Here is a 19120-nt window from a genome sequence, read left to right on the forward strand (position 1 = left end):
TCGTACCTTACACGCTTAAAAAAAAAGTGGTATTCGTTCCGTGGCGGCCACGGCGTAGTCAGTTTCATTCTTACTCTACAGAGCGCACAACGATCGCACATAATCGATTGTAGCTGTCAAGGCGTCAATGTGTGCGTCCCGCGTCCATATCGATAAATTGTTAGCCAAATGGCTAGCGTTCATAATCGAAATTATAGCGTTGAGTTCGTTTGTTTACTGCTTGCTTGTGTGTATGGAACGTAAATTTATGTTTGGCTAGGATAAAAGAAAGCCAAAAATTTGTGCACATAATGTGTGATGTATTTTCATGTTTTGGTTTTGTTAACGACTATGTTTACAAATTACAAAAAAATCCGTAAATTGCCGCCACATTTTATTTTCCAACTGAAATCATTGTCGAAGAGGTTAAAGTGCTACGGAATGGAATTGTAATATTTTCTAATGTGTGGAAAGCAGAAATATTGTGGTCACTTAATAAGGTAATGACACACACATCTGACAGAGGTTCCTGCGCTACTAGTATTTTTGTCCCCCATAATGTTCCCAGACAGTGTTGTGTAGCACAAAAATTCAAAATGCAGAAGGATAAAATTGGTTATGTGACAACCTTTGGCCTTGGCCCTTTTTTTCAAGATTAATTTTATAACATTTAAAAATTATACCGTTTTGACAAGTTTCGTGGTCACACTTTAGTAGAAATTGTCATGAAAAAGTCAAGAAAAAGTCACTAATTTTTATTTTTGTAACTCAGTAGACATCCTGTAGCATAACTATCACAGATTTTAAAAGGTTTTGTGGCCAAGACAAAAATCAATATACTAATGAACCTGCTCAGTAAGAAATATAGTCCTTACCACAATAATTCTATGTTATCACTATTTATGAGGTTACATCAAAACTTTTACTTTATTCTTAAAATAATTACAATGTTACCAAGCAATCAAAGTATTTTGAAATGAAAACAGTTTTTAGTTTTTCATGGTTAAACAAGTTGGTAGGCTGCAATCATAAAGTGCTATAAAACTCTCAAAAACAAAGCAATTGAAAGGCTATTTAACCAGCGTAAAGTGGAAGATATACCCACACAAAACACTAGCTGGCTTGTCAACTTGTAATGGCCTTGAAGAAAATTTTCTCGCAATGCACTACAGTACAGAAGCAAACCAACTGGGGAACAGATACATCCCAGTGGGAAAGGAAAGGCTGTGCACAACATAGAAACAAATATTTTAGCGTATTGTTTACTTTTAGCAGTGTTTGCTAAATCTATATCCTGAATGTCAAAGAAATTCAAAGCTACATACGAAAAGACATATTCATTGAAGTCTCCTTCCATAATGTAATAGAGAAAAGGTGCTACATACATGTACGTGCTTGTTACCTCTTGTAGGTGCGATTTTATATCTTTCATGGTATTGTGATATTGTCAAGAACATGCAAAATGCGAAGAAAGATAGAAAATACTGAATGCTTTAAAACAAATTGTAAACTTCATTTTTTTTTGTTAATACCCTCTTTTATCGCACAATTGTCGCACGTGCATAATCGTCGCACCTATATTTTAGGGCGTCAAAATTTGAATTAATAAACCTCTCCCGTAAACGTCCCATGATTTTAGTTCCGCTATTAGATTCCGAGCACTTTGTGTGGGTATTTTTTCGGTATCAAACTATGTATTTAAAGTATAAAACTAATATTTATTCGGACATTACGACCTACTTATTTAATTAACGGAAATATAAAGTTGTCTGATGTGTAAATTTTCTTTTAAAGACTTTTTTAAACGTTATAACCTTTATCTGTTTGTGTACCACTTACAAAAATGTAGCCAGTGCTAGTTGGCATAATTCATGTTTGGTTATGTTGCTTCCCGTATAGAGTGTGCACACGTATTCAAAAAATTTGTATCTCGCCGATTGCATGCAAAGCGCGCTCTCTGACGAGTGCCGAGTTAACTACAACCTCGACTTACACTATTCCTTCTTCATGAATTCAGGGTTACGTGATTTTTCAATCTTCATGTTGATTTGTTCTTCTTTTGTTTTAATGCCTTTTGATTCTACACTCCATCTACACTATTTGTTAGCATGCTACTAGTAAATTTTGTGTGAGAAGAATAAAGCTTTGACCCGTCAGACGACTTTGTTAGATTTTATGAAGCCTTGTACGTCAAAATAACATCGGTTTACATTTTTGCAATTCATAATAATATAATTTGTTGTATTATTAAGATTTTATTTAAGCAATTATTAATAGTTTGAATGATATGAAAAATGAAATATTTGTCAATGTTTCCTGAACTTCAACATTGTTGTTTTCCATAGTAATTCTGAAATATACCCTGTTATGCAGAAATATCAAAGAAAGTAGAAATTTGCTTGCTATGTGCGCCCATGTTGTAGGATGTGATGTGTTTTAAACATGAAAAGTTAAATCTTTTATGTTAATATTTTTATATGAAATTACGTATGACATGTGTGTGCTTATGCACTAGTTTAAATCATGAAAGTCTTTTAAAAAATACATTAAAATTTGAAAGCCCTCAATTTCTAAGAGTTCAAATATTTCGTATTAGCATGCTTTTTTTTTTTTTTTTTTTTTTTTTTACCTAAAAGGTATTAATTTTTTGTAAATATTTATTTCATAAGTAAAACATGTGGATAGTATTTGTATCGGTTTGCACCAGGAAATTCGTAAACCGTAGAGGTTTTTTGTGTTCAGATGCAACAAGGTCGTAGAACTGCAAGTCTGAAAGCCTCATATGAAGCAATCAATACAGGAATTCATGCTCATGAGTTCAGCATAGGAAAAGAGCTGGCAGGTGCTGCCCAGACTGCAATTGCAGCTATACAGGAGACTACAAAGAAGCAAAAAAAATATGGGTAAAATCATAATTTTTTATGGTCTATTAACAAAGTAGCTGTAGGGTCTATGTAAGAACACTTTACTTAAAATTTTACTACTGTTTTTAGCTTTGACTCTCACAAAGGCAGTCATGAGTTAAATTCTGACAGTCAAAGCTGGATTTATTTGCAGTTGGAAACATGGTATAAACCTTGCACTTAGAATAGGTTTTTTGGGGTTTTGGGGTTTTTCTTGTCATTGTATTCCAATACTACTCAAATCTCATAGTTTCACCTCTCAAACATTCATTCATTCATTCATTCATTCATTCATTCATTCATTCATTCAGTCATTCAATCATTCCTTTGATTGATGCTGTTTATACAATGTTATATTATATTATAATATATTATGAAACAATCGCACAAATCTATGTATTTGGATTATTGCATGTGTGAAAGTGTGAGTTTTATAATTATTTACTTTCATGACAACCATGCAGTGGAAAAATTTCTTTGAAACTGGATAAGTAGTTTCTCCGTTCCTTTTTAGTGTAGTGTAAGCTTGGTCATCCATTCTGCCAGCTGGCTGCGTAGCTTCCTCTCCTCTTTCTTTGCTGAACCTGTCTGAGGGTTGAGGTGCTCAAAAGAAAACAAAAACTTTTTTTTATGTTATTGTCTTGAGTTTACCCCGACCTTGAATAGGTGCAAGGATTATGCCAGCAGATACCCTAGTACACATGCATGCAGACACATGTGTTCACACACAGTTCATTAACACATACACAGTAGCCATCACTACTTTACACACAAGTCATTTCCACAGTAAAGTATTTTTTAATTTTTGCATTAAAAGGGTGGTGCTATTTCCATGCGCAAGACCAAGTGGCCGTACGTGTTACATGAAGGTGTGAATTTATTTTCCAGTTTTCATTTATAAAAAGCTTACCTTAGCTTATATGCTGTCATGTTTGCTAGAAAATATTAGAACATTTAGGTTTGGTATATGTAGTTATGTAGCAAAGAGTAGAAGCTTAGTAAAAACTGTAGAGGTAGAGGTATTTGGTTCAAAAAGGAGAAAAAATATGTGTGTCCCATTATAGTGTCGTTAACGCAGACTGTATTATTTCATTGTAGTTGCATTTTCCTAATCCATTTAGGTAACGTGTGAAAGCCTTTCATATGGTGGAGGCAGTGGCGTAGCCAGGATTTGTGTATGGGGGGTGTTAAGAAGCATGGCCCCCCGTATTAAAGCAGGGGGTCCGGGGATCCTCCCCCGGGAAAATTTGGATTTTAAGGTGTTAAATAGTGCTATTTTAGCAGTTTTCGGTACTAAAATTTAAATATTGTAATGGTAAAAATTTTATTAATTTTAATATGAAATTTGTTTGAGTGATGAATAAGAAATTAATTAAAGATTTGGTGCTAAGGGGTGGGGGGGGGGGGGTTTGAACCCCTAACCCCCCCCCCCCCCCTCCTGGCTACGCCCCTGGGTGGAGGTAGAGAAAGGATAAAATAAGGATTATTTTTCTGCTGGCCCACCATTAACAAACTGGTTCTCTGTGTGCAGGAAGTCATTGGCAGTGGCAAATGTTGGTGCCTCAGTCCAGGTGCTACAAGCCCAAACTCCTGTGGTCACATCTACACAGATGTCCCAAGAACCCACTCCTTTCAGTTACACTGGTGGAGTTGCTGTCTCCACTGCTGTCGCAGCAACTGCTCCTGCTACCTCGACAACAGCGGACTTGGCTGTGGACCTGAATGCAGACAACCCTGATTGGTCTTTCGACCCCAACGAGCCACGTTACTGCATCTGCAATCAAGTGTCGTATGGCGACATGGTGGCATGTGACAACAAGGATGTGAGTGTCTTTTTCAATATTTATTAAACACATGATTTTAGTTACAGCTACAGGCAGGCGGCAGATGCAGCATAACGGTGCAGTTCTTGATGCTTTACACATACTGTTGACCAATGCAGGCTATTTATTTGAGCACATATTCAACCTCACAGTGCAATGTTAAAATTTTATTTTTTTTACCCAGTGTGAAAAACTCGCATAAGGATCACACTACATGTTGTTAAACAAAAAATCTTTATAAAATGTGCAACCCATATGCGGGTAAATACTTTTTTTTCCCGGTGTTACTATGTATCTAGCTTGAATTTGTCAGTAAACAAAATATATTGTGGCATTTGATTTGCATCCTTGTTTGGCACATTTCTTCTGATTGTGTTTTTCAGTGTCCATTCGAGTGGTTCCACTATAATTGTGTGGGAGTAATGGCACCACCAAAGGGCAGATGGTACTGTCCTCAGTGCACTTCCTCCATGAAGCGCCGTGGATCAAGGAAAGCAAATGCTGTGTAATTGAAATTTTTTTTTCAACGTGCCTGTGTCCAGTGTTAACGTTAAGACTCCTATTGTCTCTTTATTTTTTTTATACCTAATGGTTTCATTGATTGTAATTTCCAAATTACTTTCTACTTAATGATATCTAGATAGTCGCTTGACTTATAGTTTTATGTAATGGTTTCTCATGATTTTTTAAAAAATCATTTTCCTGGAAAACTTATTTATGATTAAAATGTATGTTTTTTCTTGAAAGTTATGAAGATTGTACAAGTGCTTTTATATATATATATATATATATATATATATATATATATATATATATATATTCTTTCTGGCAAACTTGTGCTGACTATACGGTGTAATTCATTTCAATTACTATTCTTTGACGTAAATGAAGGATAAGTAATTTGTTGATAAAGCCCACCCTACACAATGCCCAATTTCTGCTATACATTCTGTTATACCCATGTGTATAAAAGTGCGCATAAAAGTTAGTTTAGCAGAAGAGAAGAAATAATTTGTTATTCCATACACACGATACCTAAAACGCTAACAGAAAACCAGCCAAGGCAGTTGCCGACCAACGCAAGCATATTAGGGTAAGATAAACATGTTGCCGACCATTTTACCAAAAACTGAAAGTATATAAAAATTGCAGCCGTGTGTTTTAAAAATTGTGTAACTTGATAAATGATTTTTGATACATTATCTTCTACACTTCACATGCAAAAAAATATATATCAAAGTTGGTTTATTATTTTAAAAAAATAAAGAGCAATTTTAAAATTAATGAGATTGGATTTTCCTAAGTAAGTAAGTTTCAAATTTAAGTAATATAAAATTAAAAAGATTTAAGGGAATTTAAATTTTCTTTAATTAGTTTATGATATATTTATATTATTACATTTATCAGACAGCTCATTCAGCAAATGAATGGTGTTAATTGTGCTCATTTCATTTTAATAATTCAGAATTCTACCAGTTCACATATTTGTGTATGTTAATTGATTACTAACTTTTTAAACTACTTTAAGAAATTGTATAAGATAGTAGTAGTGCCAATAATTAATTTAAATCTGAAATGAAAGAAAACCATCTTGCATTTTCATTTAGGCTAACAAATGTGGAGTTTCTATGAAGCATTATTAATGAATAAACTAATTTATGGACATTCATTTCCTGATGAATACAGTACAACCCGGTTATAACATTCCCGTTTTTAACATTTTCCCGCCTATAACACCATAATTTCATGGTCCCGTCATTTCTCCATTTATCACAATGCTTTAATTTCCCGCCTATAACAATATTAAAACTTCTACATTCCCGCCTTTAACGTTCAAATTTACTTTGATAACTGCCACAATTTGCGGTATCCCTTCCTTCAAAGTCATAATTTAGAGCGAAACCATAGCTAGAAAATACAGCACGCATATACAAACATCAGATGTTTACATTTGAGTAGTTCACCATAGACATGGTACACACGCACTCCACAACTTGCACCGGATCGACTATCAATATGGCGTCCTGTTCGCGCTTGTTAGCCTATGACTTGTTCCTTTATACTTATGATGCACATTTTGTGCACTGATACATGGTCGGAAACAGTGCTACTATACTCTATGGTGCTGGTTTTTGTTTCAAAGGTTTAACACCTTGAGATGGTTAACTGTTCTATGGATATATTCACGGCTTTTGTTTGTGGTTAACCTTTACCGTAATTATTATTATTTTTTTACTTATTGTAGTCACGGTCGTATTTAATTAAAATACGCCGTATTGAAATTTTATTCAGGTTTTTGTACGGTTATGATGGCCGATAAATATAAGCGAAAATATATTCTGTAGCTGAAAAAATTCAGTTTATTAACCAAGTGGACAGGAACCCCAACAAAACGTGTGTTGTGATTGCAAAAGAGTTGAATATTTCTGTTTCGACTCTGAACTGTATTGTACAAAACATTTTTTTTTCTTTAGCATATTATTAGGTATTATCTATAAATAAAATTAACCAATTTTCCACTCTATTGCTGTACTTAGTGTAATACTCCTGTATTTTGTGTTGTTTTACCTATACTTTTTAATTTAATCAATCCACGTGTAATTTTTACAAAGTGAAGATGATTTCCTGCTTATAACATTTTCCTGCTTATGACATTTTTTTATGTTGGTCCCTTGGAGAATGTTATAACAGGGTTGTACTGTATTGGTATTTTAATTAGTGAATAAATTTTTGGTTTAATTTACTTTTGTGAACATATAATTTTATTTTAAGAAAAAGTAAAAGATTTAGGTGTATGTAGTATAAAATAATAAACAATGGAATGAGCTATGTCTTTAATAATATTATAGCAATCATATAAATAAAATGTTCTAATGCATATATGTTAAAAGCACAATTCATATAATCCAGTAATGTGTTATTTTAAAAAAAGTAAAACTTTTTCAAGTCTTGAGGTTTGAACCATGTCAAAAATTCTCCTTGGATCTTTTCAACCGTGCGCTCTAGCACTATGCTATCGAAACTTTTGAGGCTTCAGAAGGAAAATATATATTTTTATTATTGTAATGCCATTTTTCTTATTTATTTTAAAACTTGTGATTTTAAAACTTGTGATTACTTATTTTTATGACTATTTAAGTTTACTAAGTATACTCCAGGGTAGTTAAGCTATTATAAAGTTTCATTTGAGACATTATTTTTGGTGTGTCCACTAATGTTTACGAAAGTAAATATATAAGGGTTTATGTTGCAACACGTGGGTCCGCCATCTTGATGACTTCGGCTCGTGGGTATAGCAGTAAAATAGAACACATTTGATTACGGTTTTGGCTAAGACTTCGGGTATGAAAACATTTTTACCCAGAGCCAGACCCCGTGAAAGGGTGCTGAAATGTTAAATACATGGGAGCAGGCGTGCTAACAGAAAATGGATAGAAAACTGTTAAGGAAATGGGTTTTGTGTGGTGCTGGCTTAGTTGTATTTACTTGTATAAAAACCACACTTAGCAAAAAAAAAAAATGAAAGCTAAAAAAATTTCTGGCAGCTGACTCACTTAAGAAGCTAGGAAGCTACCGTGACTGGGAGCCACGTGCAGTTTCCATGAGAAAATACAGCCTGATATCTGTGCTGGACAGAGAGTGGTTTTTTGCTGTGCTTTCAGCATTCGTAAATTCAAAAAGGAAAAGCAGCAGAGCCAGCATGCAATCTTCTCTAAGCACACATAAGGTCTAAACAATTTCAAATTATAATAACAGCCAGCAAATCTTTGCTTTTGCGGTGAGGAGAGTCTAAACTTATAGTTAATTTGGTGGACATAACATACGAGTAAGTCACAAATTTTATGATAGTAATGTTATCGTTAAATTATAAGTTTAAAGCAGTGGTGCAAACATTATGCAATAACCAAGGTATGATAGTAATATGGATTATTTTCTTGAAGTGTGCAAGTATTGTGCTCCTGCTGCTGATGTGTAGTGTATTATGTATTTTGATTGGTACAGTGAATGTGTATATGTGTAAGTTTTTTTTGTCATTCTGGAATTTTGTCAATTTATGTTAAATAATTTCTTTATGCAGAAAAAATTATTTGAATCTATCTGGGTTACATTTTAAATTTTAATGTGAGTTGAAAATGTTAGGAAAAAACTGTGTTTGGTATTTTAAAAATATAAATTTGTACTATATTTCTGCAAAATAAAAATTTATGTTCAAAATATTTTGTGGACACTATTTAATTTGAAGCATACAGTGACTGACCATTTCTCCATCATTGGAAGCTCCAACCTGCTACTGAGAAAACACTTGATTTGAAACGATCAATATGTGAAACGTGTTGCCCCTGTACGGAATATCTTGTCTTATTAGTGATTCGTGTGAAGTGGTAATGTACAATATATACAATAAATTTTTATTCAAGCTTCATAAATCTATGAATATATACAATAGATTATCTGATAAATGCTAGGCGCACACAAGAGTGGGTTTAAATTATAACCGGATATCAAAATCGTGCAAACACAATTTATCATAAAGAAAAACTGTAAACATGAAATGCCAATAAAAGTTAAATATGCACTCCTATATAATTAAAATACCAGATAATAAATGTGTGCAAAACAATATGTTTGCTATAAGTAAATTGATTAAAAATATTTCTTAGATTAATAATCAATTAGAATAAATACGTTCAATAAGAACCAGTGTAATCATCATGCCTGTGTGCATACTCCAACAAACCTTCAAATTCCATACATTGTGTCTGAATAGACAACAAAACATTTACGTAATCATTAATCATTATTTTAAAAATCGTGTGATTATTAGGATTGGCGTGCTAGTGAAATGCGAAGGCTTTAAACGTGTGCTGAGGTACATGCCATAACCAAACCTGGTCATAGGCATGAATAAACATACACCCAGATATTACGAGACAAACTAAAACAAATTCTAGGTATAAATTTATAACGTGGCATACAAACGAGAACTAAGCAAGGAAAAAACAATTGAAGCTACTTTATAAGTCACTCACTTAAATATAAAACGTAATCTCCAACAAGTATCATACATGCTAATGACCGGGTGCACGGCACCACCTATCGGTGTACTGATAGACTGTCAGTAAGCAAGCTCAACAGACAAAACACAACTAGGAGTGTGTAAGGGGTGAGGGGAGGAGGAAGGTAATGTACCGAAGACGCCCGGAAAAAGCTGACGTACAACACAATGGATGAAAAGGAGACACATTCGTTATAAAAAATTTTAAATTGCATATACCATGTGGAAATAATTTTCAGATTGTCTTCCCCCCCCCCCCCCCCCCCCCCCCCCCCCCCTTAAAATCAGAATTTATGTAGGTTTATGTTCACTTTGGCATTCGTTAACAAAAAATCTTAAGTTAACATGTAAAATAAAGGTGATTACTAGGTCGGTGCAGTTCTCCGATTTTTCAGTTCCAGGTATTTTTTTTTGTACAATTCTGTTACTTCAAATGTAATGTAAATGAAATGTTTATCCTCTGGAAAACTAGAGAGGTAAACAAACAAATTCTTTCTGTGTCACCAATTGCTTGCGATGTAATAATGTAAAAAAAAAATGTATGTCCTAGAGTATAGTTTATCCATCATGAATTTGGGGAGGGATATGAAATAAAAGTTGCTATCTTGCTTTCTAGAATTTTTAAGCCTGTATTACATCTGATTAATTTTGTCTTCATTAAAGCAAAATGTATTAGAATATAATTCCTGAAGTATTTATAGTGACTGTAAAAGCAGAGATAGTAGGGGAGACGGGGGATACTATGACCAACGTAAACAAAGCAACAGGTTGTGCCAGAGGTGGGTGTGGCACCTTGTGTTTGGAGGTGGTTGTGGCTGCCCAGTCACGTGGCGTCTCCTCAGGTGGCTGTGGTGCGGAGCTGTCTGGTGTTGGCTCAGCCGAGCGCTGGGCGAAGTTTACCTGCCACTGTTTTGGGTCGCTCTTCGGCAAAATCGTGGTGATGCACCCACGTGCACGGGTAAGTGTGGCTCACTCAGCTGGCGTGGGCTGTGGTGGTGCAATTTGGGTGAAGCATCCATCACGGAATCATCCTGGAAGGGTGGGCGGTGGGTTTTAGAGCCAGTGAAGCAGCACTGAATCGTCCTGGAAGGGTGGGCGGTGGGTTTTAGAGCCAGTGAAGCAGCACTGAATCGTCCTGGAAGGGTGGGCGGTGGGTTTTAGAGCCGGTGAAGCAGCACTGAATCATCCTGGAAGGGTGGGCGGTGGGTTTTAGAGCCGGTGAAGCAGCACTGAATCATCCTGGAAGGGTGGGCGGTGGGTTTTAGAGCCGGTGAAGCAGCACTGAATCGTCCTGGAAGGGTGGGCGGTGGGTTTTAGAGCCGGTGAAGCAGCACTGAATCGTCCTGGAAGGGTGGGCGGTGGGTTTTAGAGCCGGTGAAGCAGCACTGAATCGTCCTGGAAGGGTGGGTGGTGGGTTTTAGAGCCGGTGAAGCAGCACTGAATCGTCCTGGAAGGGTGGGCGGTGGGTTTTAGAGCCGGTGAAGCAACACTGAATCGTCCTGGAAGGGTGGGCGGTGGGTTTTTAGAGCCGGTGAAGCAGCACTGAATCGTCCTGGAAGGGTGGGCGGTGGGTTTTAGAGCCGGTGAAGCAGCACTGAATCGTCCTGGAAGGGTGGGCGGTGGGTTTTAGAGCCGGTGAAGCAGCACTGAATCGTCCTGGAAGGGTGGGCGGTGGGTTTTAGAGCCAGTGATGTCCATTTGTCAGGGCTCACTCAGCAGGGAGTTCCTAAAGATAACACGTTCCCATTTCAGGTTGCAGAGTTTGAGAAGAAAAAAGTTTAAGTTAGGATCACTTGTATCAGGAGAGACCTGAGGTAACGATTGGCTAGGTATGAATCTGGAAAATTTTGTCGGGCTACTGTTAAAGTCCTTGAAGTTCAAGTGAGTTAAAATCTAAATTAGGATTTCTTGGGGCATGGTAATGTCTCGTGAAATAGTATTATTCATCAAGTTGAAGTTCGGTTGAGTAAATTTGTAAGTTAAGCCACTCTGGCAGGGAAGTATGTGGGAACGAAAACGTTATTCCAGATGTATATGGTGCAGTCAAAATGTAACTATAAGTTACGTCCCTCAAGGGAGACTAACATTGTACATTAAGTTTTTATTTTTTAAGTTGAGAGTCCTTAATAAATAGGCCTGTGCAAATATTCAAATAAAAATACTAAACTATTTGATTCAATCTCGAATACTAACACTTCGAAATAATGAATATTCATTTGTTTACAAATACTTTGCATAGAATACCTTGTGAGTTTATCATATACCAAAGTTCACTGCTGAGAACAAGTCATTTGTGTGATATAAATATTTTTTTTTTTTATATTTAATGGGACTTCATAATCAAAAACATGAACAATAAGCATTTTAAACATACAAGTAGTAAAAAAAAAAATTTTGCTACTGTCTCGCTAAGTAGTAATGGAAAAAATTGCATAAACAATTCAAAACACTGCGTATTTGTCATTTCAAACTTGAAAACAAAATATTAGTTGTATTCTTTTTGTCACTTGCACCAAAAGTGGGGGGAAAAAATGTTAACAACCATGGAGCTAAAACACCACACTATACGGATACTCCATTGAGATGGGGATTAAAAGACGTAATCATCATAGTTTCAACGGCATATAAAATTGTTACAATCAATCTAACACCATGTGATACAGTAGCAGCTTACTTCCTGTATATATCTATGACAAAACAGACGTTGCAACTCAAAAATAAATTTTAAAAAAGTAAATGATGGTTTAAAATTCCAGTTGAAATGAGCAAAAATTGTGTTAATATTTCTGAACCAAAATAATATTTACCTGGCTTCCATTAACATATAAAACTCACGAATAACTAAGGTTTAAATATGATAATATTAGCTCAGTCAGTCTCTGCTAATTTGGGAATACAGCATATTAAAAAATATTCGCTTTTCCGGGAAATAGACTGCAATGGATTTCAGGCATTTTGCCGTTCATGAATATTTTCTGGATTAATGTGTAGAGTTAAAGGTTGTGGAAAATAAGGCGAATAAAAAGAAAAGTTGGTTAGGTTAAGTTAGGTTATTTTAAGGTCGGTTAGCTGCATAATCAAAAAACAATTATTTATTTGATAATTTAAATATTTTAACATTTTCCCTATAATTATTGTAGTTAACTAAACTTAACCAACCTTTCATTTTAGTATTATCTGTCTAGTTTTCCACAAGTTGTTACATGACTTAAAAAAAAATTTTGCAGTATTCTAATTCATTTTTACTAGTCAAATTAGATATACAATTTCACGAATAATTTGCTATTCATATTTGATTCAAACAAAAAACTGATTTTCGCACAGGCCTACTAATAACTAATAAGATAGCTGGTGAAATGGTAAATGAATGAGTCCTTTAGTTACAACATAAAGATTGGATTAATGGTAATTTAAAATACTGGCAGTCCTTAAATGGTGATTAAATAATTGAGATTACCTCTCACCGTTTACCCCAAACAGAAGTCATAAGTTGTTACTTAAAGCATTCTTGTTACTTCTTTAATTAATCCTCTCTGCAAGCATATTTTTGAACCACCATTATTACATATGGCAGGAGTTGCAGATAATTATTTTGTAATTAATTGTACTTGTGTTAACATCTCACCATGTAACAATATACTCAAAATTGAGTGAGTAAAGTGAAATGATTATATTATCCCTCTTCAGGGGAAGTAAAGTTCCTAATAATGAGCTAAACTATGAGTTGTTCCAATTTTACACCTTTCACAGGCAAAATAATAAAAATTGTGTAGGAGCAGGCGAAGTGTAAATTGAAAAAGAAAAAAATGAATATTTTTCAACAGTTTCTATTGAAAGTATTTAATGCAAACTAATACAATATTTTAAACAATGACTTTGTCAAACAGTAACAAGCATCAAAATATAAAATCTTTTATAATGTAGTGTGTTTCTTTCACAGACAATATGTTTCATTTTATGTTAGTCTTAGGCTTATCTTTTACAGCTTCAAATAAGATGTACATCAAATTCTGTCCCATCCCGAACATGCCCAAATATTCACCTTCGGCCAACCTCGGTATTTGTTTTATTTTTGCACAGGAAAAATGAATTCAAATATTAAAAGTGGTCGGTTAGGTTAGCTACATTAAAACACTTTAAAACACTATGGACGGTTAGTTAGGTTAGTATAGCTACATTAAAATAAACAGAGAAATATAAATATATATAAATAAACCCGAGGCTGGCCGAAGGTGAATATTCGGGTGTGTTCGGGCAGGGACAGAACTTGATGTACATCTTAGGCTTCCTGCTGTAAAACATACAAAACTGTCATGGGCACAAGACCAAAAGGCGGCACATTCTTAGACAAATAAATGAAAAATGGATGAAACTACATACATTTTGATAGGGTTTTACATTGTACAACTATGCACAGTGGCTTGTGGCAACAGAACCCCTGAGATTATAGTGGACTCTAAACCACTTGGGTACCGACTCTGTGCTCATAAAGTGTGCTGGAAACAAACCCACAACCCTCACCACATCAATATTAGCGTTAGCAATTCTGGCCACAAAGGACACTGTAAATACATAAAATTCAACTAAATGTAGTAGTGGGTGTGGGACTCCATAGAAGCTGGCTAGCATGAATATAATTTGCTATCAGATAGTGTGTGCATACTGCAGGTGTCACAGCAATTTGACTTCTGGCCCAACAAGTAATCAATTTTGGAGCTTAGCTGAGAAAGCAAACCTCTGTACGATCATTTGAAACACATGATGCCAGCTACCACTGCCACACACACTGTACATGACAACATGCCATAACAGCAAATAATAGCTTATAGCTAGGCCTGTGCAAATATTAAAAATTTTGAACATCAAAACAAATAATTTGTTATTCATATTCAATCTCAAACACACAATTGTAAAAACAAATTGTGCGCGTGGAATTTATGCACGACAGAAGTGAAACTTATTGCTTTTTATGTATAGATAGAGAAGAATTATTTTCATTTTCGATCAAATTATCCACGTAAAAATGAATGATAATTATTAACTCAATTGCACAAATAAATAACTTTTCCACAAGAATTAATAAATTTTAGGGAGAGTCTTTAAATAAAATAAAAGAAATATGGCAGCATCAATCGTCAGCTGTTAAGAAAATTGATAAGTAGAAAAACACAAGTAGCTTTATGAGAATTCTGTAGCATCACTGCTGCGTCATTTCTACCTCTACCCTTTCAGCTATTACTACTAGCATATAGCATGCGTTGGATAAACTCTCCTGCTCTACCGGTTCCCCACCAGAATTTTCATAATGCTCGAAAATGGTTGTCCCCTCAGTAAAGAAGTTTCACTTCAAAATCCACAAAATAAGTAAGTTCAAATGGCAGTACTATCTAAAATCTGAAATTTTGTGATAAGAAACCAAGCGATTAATAATCAGTTTGGAAAAAAAGAATCATAAAAATTAGAAAATAAAACTTATTTTATATTTTTTGTTGTAACATAAATAGCAATAGATATTTCACAAAATTGTTATATAAGAAAATATTAGTAAAAATCTGACTTTTAAACTATCATAGATTATTAAAAAGCAATCCCCACTCTTGCTATAGGTATTTGTATTAAAATTCAATTGGAACTAAAACTCTGATACTTGCTCAGGCCTACTTATAACAAAAGCAATAATCTGTAACATACATTTATACATCACGCAACTTAAATATCAGTAATTTGTACTGTATACTTCCTGACATCAGTGATGTTGACGAAACTGAAAAATACACTATTTTTCATGATAAAATGGTGCATGTAACTTGAATCTTTGCAATTTATTACACAATTTAAAGACATTTTCAATGACAATTTACAAACACATTTCGGAGTAAAAATGGCGGGACCAAACTAAAACAGTTTATTTCGAACAAAATTATTAACAAAAACACACAATCAGAGTTTAAAAATTTGTACTATTTATAAAGAATAAGTTTGTCCTTACATTTAAAAAACATTTTGTATTATATTCTTGTTTTATTGCAAACCTACATAAAAACTTTATTTGCAATGGTCTATATATTAAATGTTTATTTTTATTAACATTTGTCAGCACTGCATTAGGTTAATTTTCTGCAAAACTTTTATTAATTTAAAACTCATATAAAAATTCTTAGAATGAAAATACAAGCATTGTAAAAATGTTAACAGTACCCTCAGTCACAAAACTGAGAACTCACAAATTATCACAAACTAAATGAAAACACATCATTAAAAAGGTAACTTCAATCAGTAAAGAACAAGTTATAGGTGCTTTAGATTCTAAAACAAATCTAGTGCCAAATTCTAGGAGTTTATACAATTGCTAAAAAAAATCTATCACCTATTCAAAGTGAAATGCTAATAAAAATTTCTATAAGCTTTTATGTGCTTTAATATCAATCCTTTGAATCAAAAGTGTAAAGAAGACCAAATATCTTCTTTTATAATAGCATATAATATCATACAAATGTAAAAATAATCACTCAACAATATTGTCGAACATTTTTGACAGTTAAAACTTTGTGCAGTACATAGCTTACAATCCACAGTTAAAATTTTATGCTGGATGAGGCTTGCCATTCACAGTTATGTAACTTTTGACACCTGTAAAAAAAAAATATATATATATTTTAATTTTTAAATACATATATTAAATACTTATAGCCTATATTTTAGCACATAAATAGCCAGCACTTTTCCTTCAACTGTCATGAACAATCATTTCTCACTATAAACAATGTTTTTACGCTCACAACATTCTATTACTCTTTAGCAGGTGGATGATGATTCATAAAGCAGTATACGTAGTTTTAAACAATTATTATTAATTCTTCCCTATATTTTTGTTTAGTGCTTTGAAAGAATAGACTAGTAATGATATTTTGTGGGTAGCTCCAACATTAGCTTACCATTTTATAATATAACTGTCAAAATTAGTTAATTTGAAAATTGCATGTGTTTGTTTACAAATGGTAATCCAAAGGAGACTTGTTTTTGTTGAAATAATTAAATGTAATCTATTGTAATGTATTACATGTATTGAAGCACGTCACAAAATATAAAACATTTACTACATTGAAACATGTATATATAAAGTGAAACAAATTTTTTTTATATAAATTTATTTGTGTTAAATTAGGCCTGCCACCAAGAACTGTTTCCAAATCCTGTTCATAGCATTTAAAAATCCTGTAATGTTCAAAACATAAATTCACATTAGGTTTCACTTAATTTTAAATGTACAAAGTAAAATAACAAAAGTAAATTTTGAAAGTACAGGCTCATTGACACTAAGTGAGATAAATTAATGAAATAAATTTTCTTGTGTCCAGGCTTGAGTAAACCCCCCTCCCCCCCCCCCCCGCTTTTTTTTTTTTTTGCCAAAAGGGTGTTAAAAATATTGCAAGTACAGTATTTATTTTACTTGAAGGTGGTTGATTTTCGGCTTCCGGAAATGAAGGTGAATAGTAACTATGGTGAAAGGTTGGTTAGGTTAGGTAAGCTACATTAATAATACATAAATTACAATTTTAACAAAAGTGACATTTTATTACCATAGCTTACCTAACTTAACCAAGCTTTAACTTAGTTACTACAGTACACTCCCTATTTAACGCGGTTGTCGGGGGACATAACTTTTACCCGCGTTGTTGCATAACCGCGATGTTTCGATGTGACCAAGGTCAAAAGGCATAAAACACCGCCTGTGTTCTAATAGATCGGCAAGCACGCACAGTATAGACGGCCCGCCTTTGTGCGGACTTTGCATCCGCAGTTTTCACTAAACACGGGTGAAAAAATAAAAAATAATAAATTTTAAAGATAAATATTAAATGTTGAATTGTTTTTATTTTTCCGCGTGCCGCGCAGTTTGTCGCACGGCCTACGAGCGCGCCACACGCCGCCATACACACGTGCGGCACACAAGCTGCTGCCAGTCTCGTGGTGTCAGCCACAGTATCTGCTTCGTCTAAGTGTCCGTAACAAAGTAAGTGCAGTGCGTGCGGTTACACACGATTCTGTGGTCAAAGTCTTCTAAAAAGAAAGGCCGTAGTGATACTTCAAACCGAATATGAATCGCAAAGTACCGAGTTTGATTGACAAAATAAAAGTTCTAGATTTACTTACAGATAGCTTGTCTTTTGTAGAAGCAGGACGCAGATACAGGAAAAAAACGATTCTAGCATTCGTACAATAAAAAATAAAGAATCGTCTATCGTGTCAAGTGGTTAAACTTTATTATCCATGCTTACAGTAAATTATAAATGGTCACATGTGGGAAACAAAAATTGCGCCAATTTAATTTTAGCGCAATCAGTGACGCCGTATTAAAAACCGTGTTAAACTTTGTCTTTACTTATTTCACCAAACGCTGTGTCGAGTTGCTGAGTGTGTGTGGCTCGGATCGGCAAGTGTTATATTCCCCAGCCTCTGTTTAAAGGTCGGGAGACCGCTACACATAAACATTTCCGGGACTTGTTTACTACCTCACGGCAAAAGTGGTACAGTATGGTTCACGTAAATATTGGACCACTGGGAATTCCTGGGCAAAGATTAAAAATACGCTAGCCGATTTACTTTACTATTTAATGTTAAAATATTATACCAAAGTAAAAAGATGAACTTGTATAATACAATGAATTACCCAATAATATTACGTCTGTAGGTTTAAGTTGTAACAAAACATTTATATACAGATGTCCAGTAAAGTACCAATTAAGATTCTGGAGTGGAATTTTAAACACCGGACTACCTGATTTTGCCTTGTACGCAGCGACGCTGCTCAGTCAAGTGACTCATGCTCTGCCTGTGTGCTGCGTGAACACATTCCCTCCCCCACTCCCCCTCGTGTTTCTGCCCGCTCTAATCTCTACCTCTCTCCATATTCTCGGCTCGCCTCTCCCTAACCCGCGCTTGCCGAAAAACAAGCCTATCCAACATCAATCCCCAGCCGAGTCACGCTGGATGTCGCTGGACGGTGGGCTTTATCAGGTCCCCTGTCCAATGCTTCATTTGTGAGATAAAGCGACGTTAAGAACTAGTGTTTCAGAAAATATCACTGGGCTGGATTGGACCATAATTTGAAAACCCTACAAGATAGAGGAATAATGTACGGAGATATCTTGTTTAGAATTTTACTGCGGACATTTTCTACGCCTAGGCTTTTTTCTGCCCGATGCTTAGTTTGTTAGTTACAACGCAAAATTATCCTAATCGGCTGTCAACCATTTATTCCATTATTATTATTCATTTCTGACTGGGGGACATGGTTTGACCCGCGATATACCCGATTCCGCGATCAATCGAGGCGCGATATACCGGGAGTTTACTGT

General features: G+C 34.7%; 2 protein-coding genes across 3 annotated transcripts in view; one reads left to right on the forward strand and one right to left on the reverse strand.

Moving 5' to 3' along the window:
* The window catches only part of LOC134529676 (inhibitor of growth protein 3), a 43567-nt gene extending 34645 nt beyond the window's left edge, over positions 1 to 8922 (forward strand). Inside the window, exons 7-9 of the mRNA XM_063364017.1 lie at positions 2722 to 2882; positions 4414 to 4705; positions 5089 to 8922. Of these exons, the coding sequence (XP_063220087.1) occupies positions 2722 to 2882; positions 4414 to 4705; positions 5089 to 5214 (579 nt within the window). The 3' untranslated portion in view covers positions 5215 to 8922. The remainder of the gene's footprint in view (positions 1 to 2721; positions 2883 to 4413; positions 4706 to 5088) is intronic.
* Positions 8923 to 13585: 4663 nt separating this feature from the next.
* Positions 13586 to 19120, reverse strand: part of LOC134529668 (galactosylgalactosylxylosylprotein 3-beta-glucuronosyltransferase S) — a 32363-nt gene continuing 26828 nt past the window's right edge. The window contains exon 9 of one of the 2 annotated variants that reach the window (XM_063364005.1): positions 13586 to 16391. In XM_063364005.1, the coding sequence (XP_063220075.1) occupies positions 16345 to 16391 (47 nt within the window). In that variant the 3' untranslated portion in view covers positions 13586 to 16344. Of the gene's footprint in view, positions 16392 to 16839; positions 16977 to 19120 lie in introns of those variants that run through there. The other variant, XM_063364004.1, reaches the window with a different exon arrangement.

The sequence above is a fragment of the Bacillus rossius genome, chromosome 2 (assembly GCF_032445375.1).
Source record: "Bacillus rossius redtenbacheri isolate Brsri chromosome 2, Brsri_v3, whole genome shotgun sequence".
NCBI classification, from domain to species: Eukaryota; Metazoa; Arthropoda; class Insecta; order Phasmatodea; family Bacillidae; genus Bacillus; species Bacillus rossius.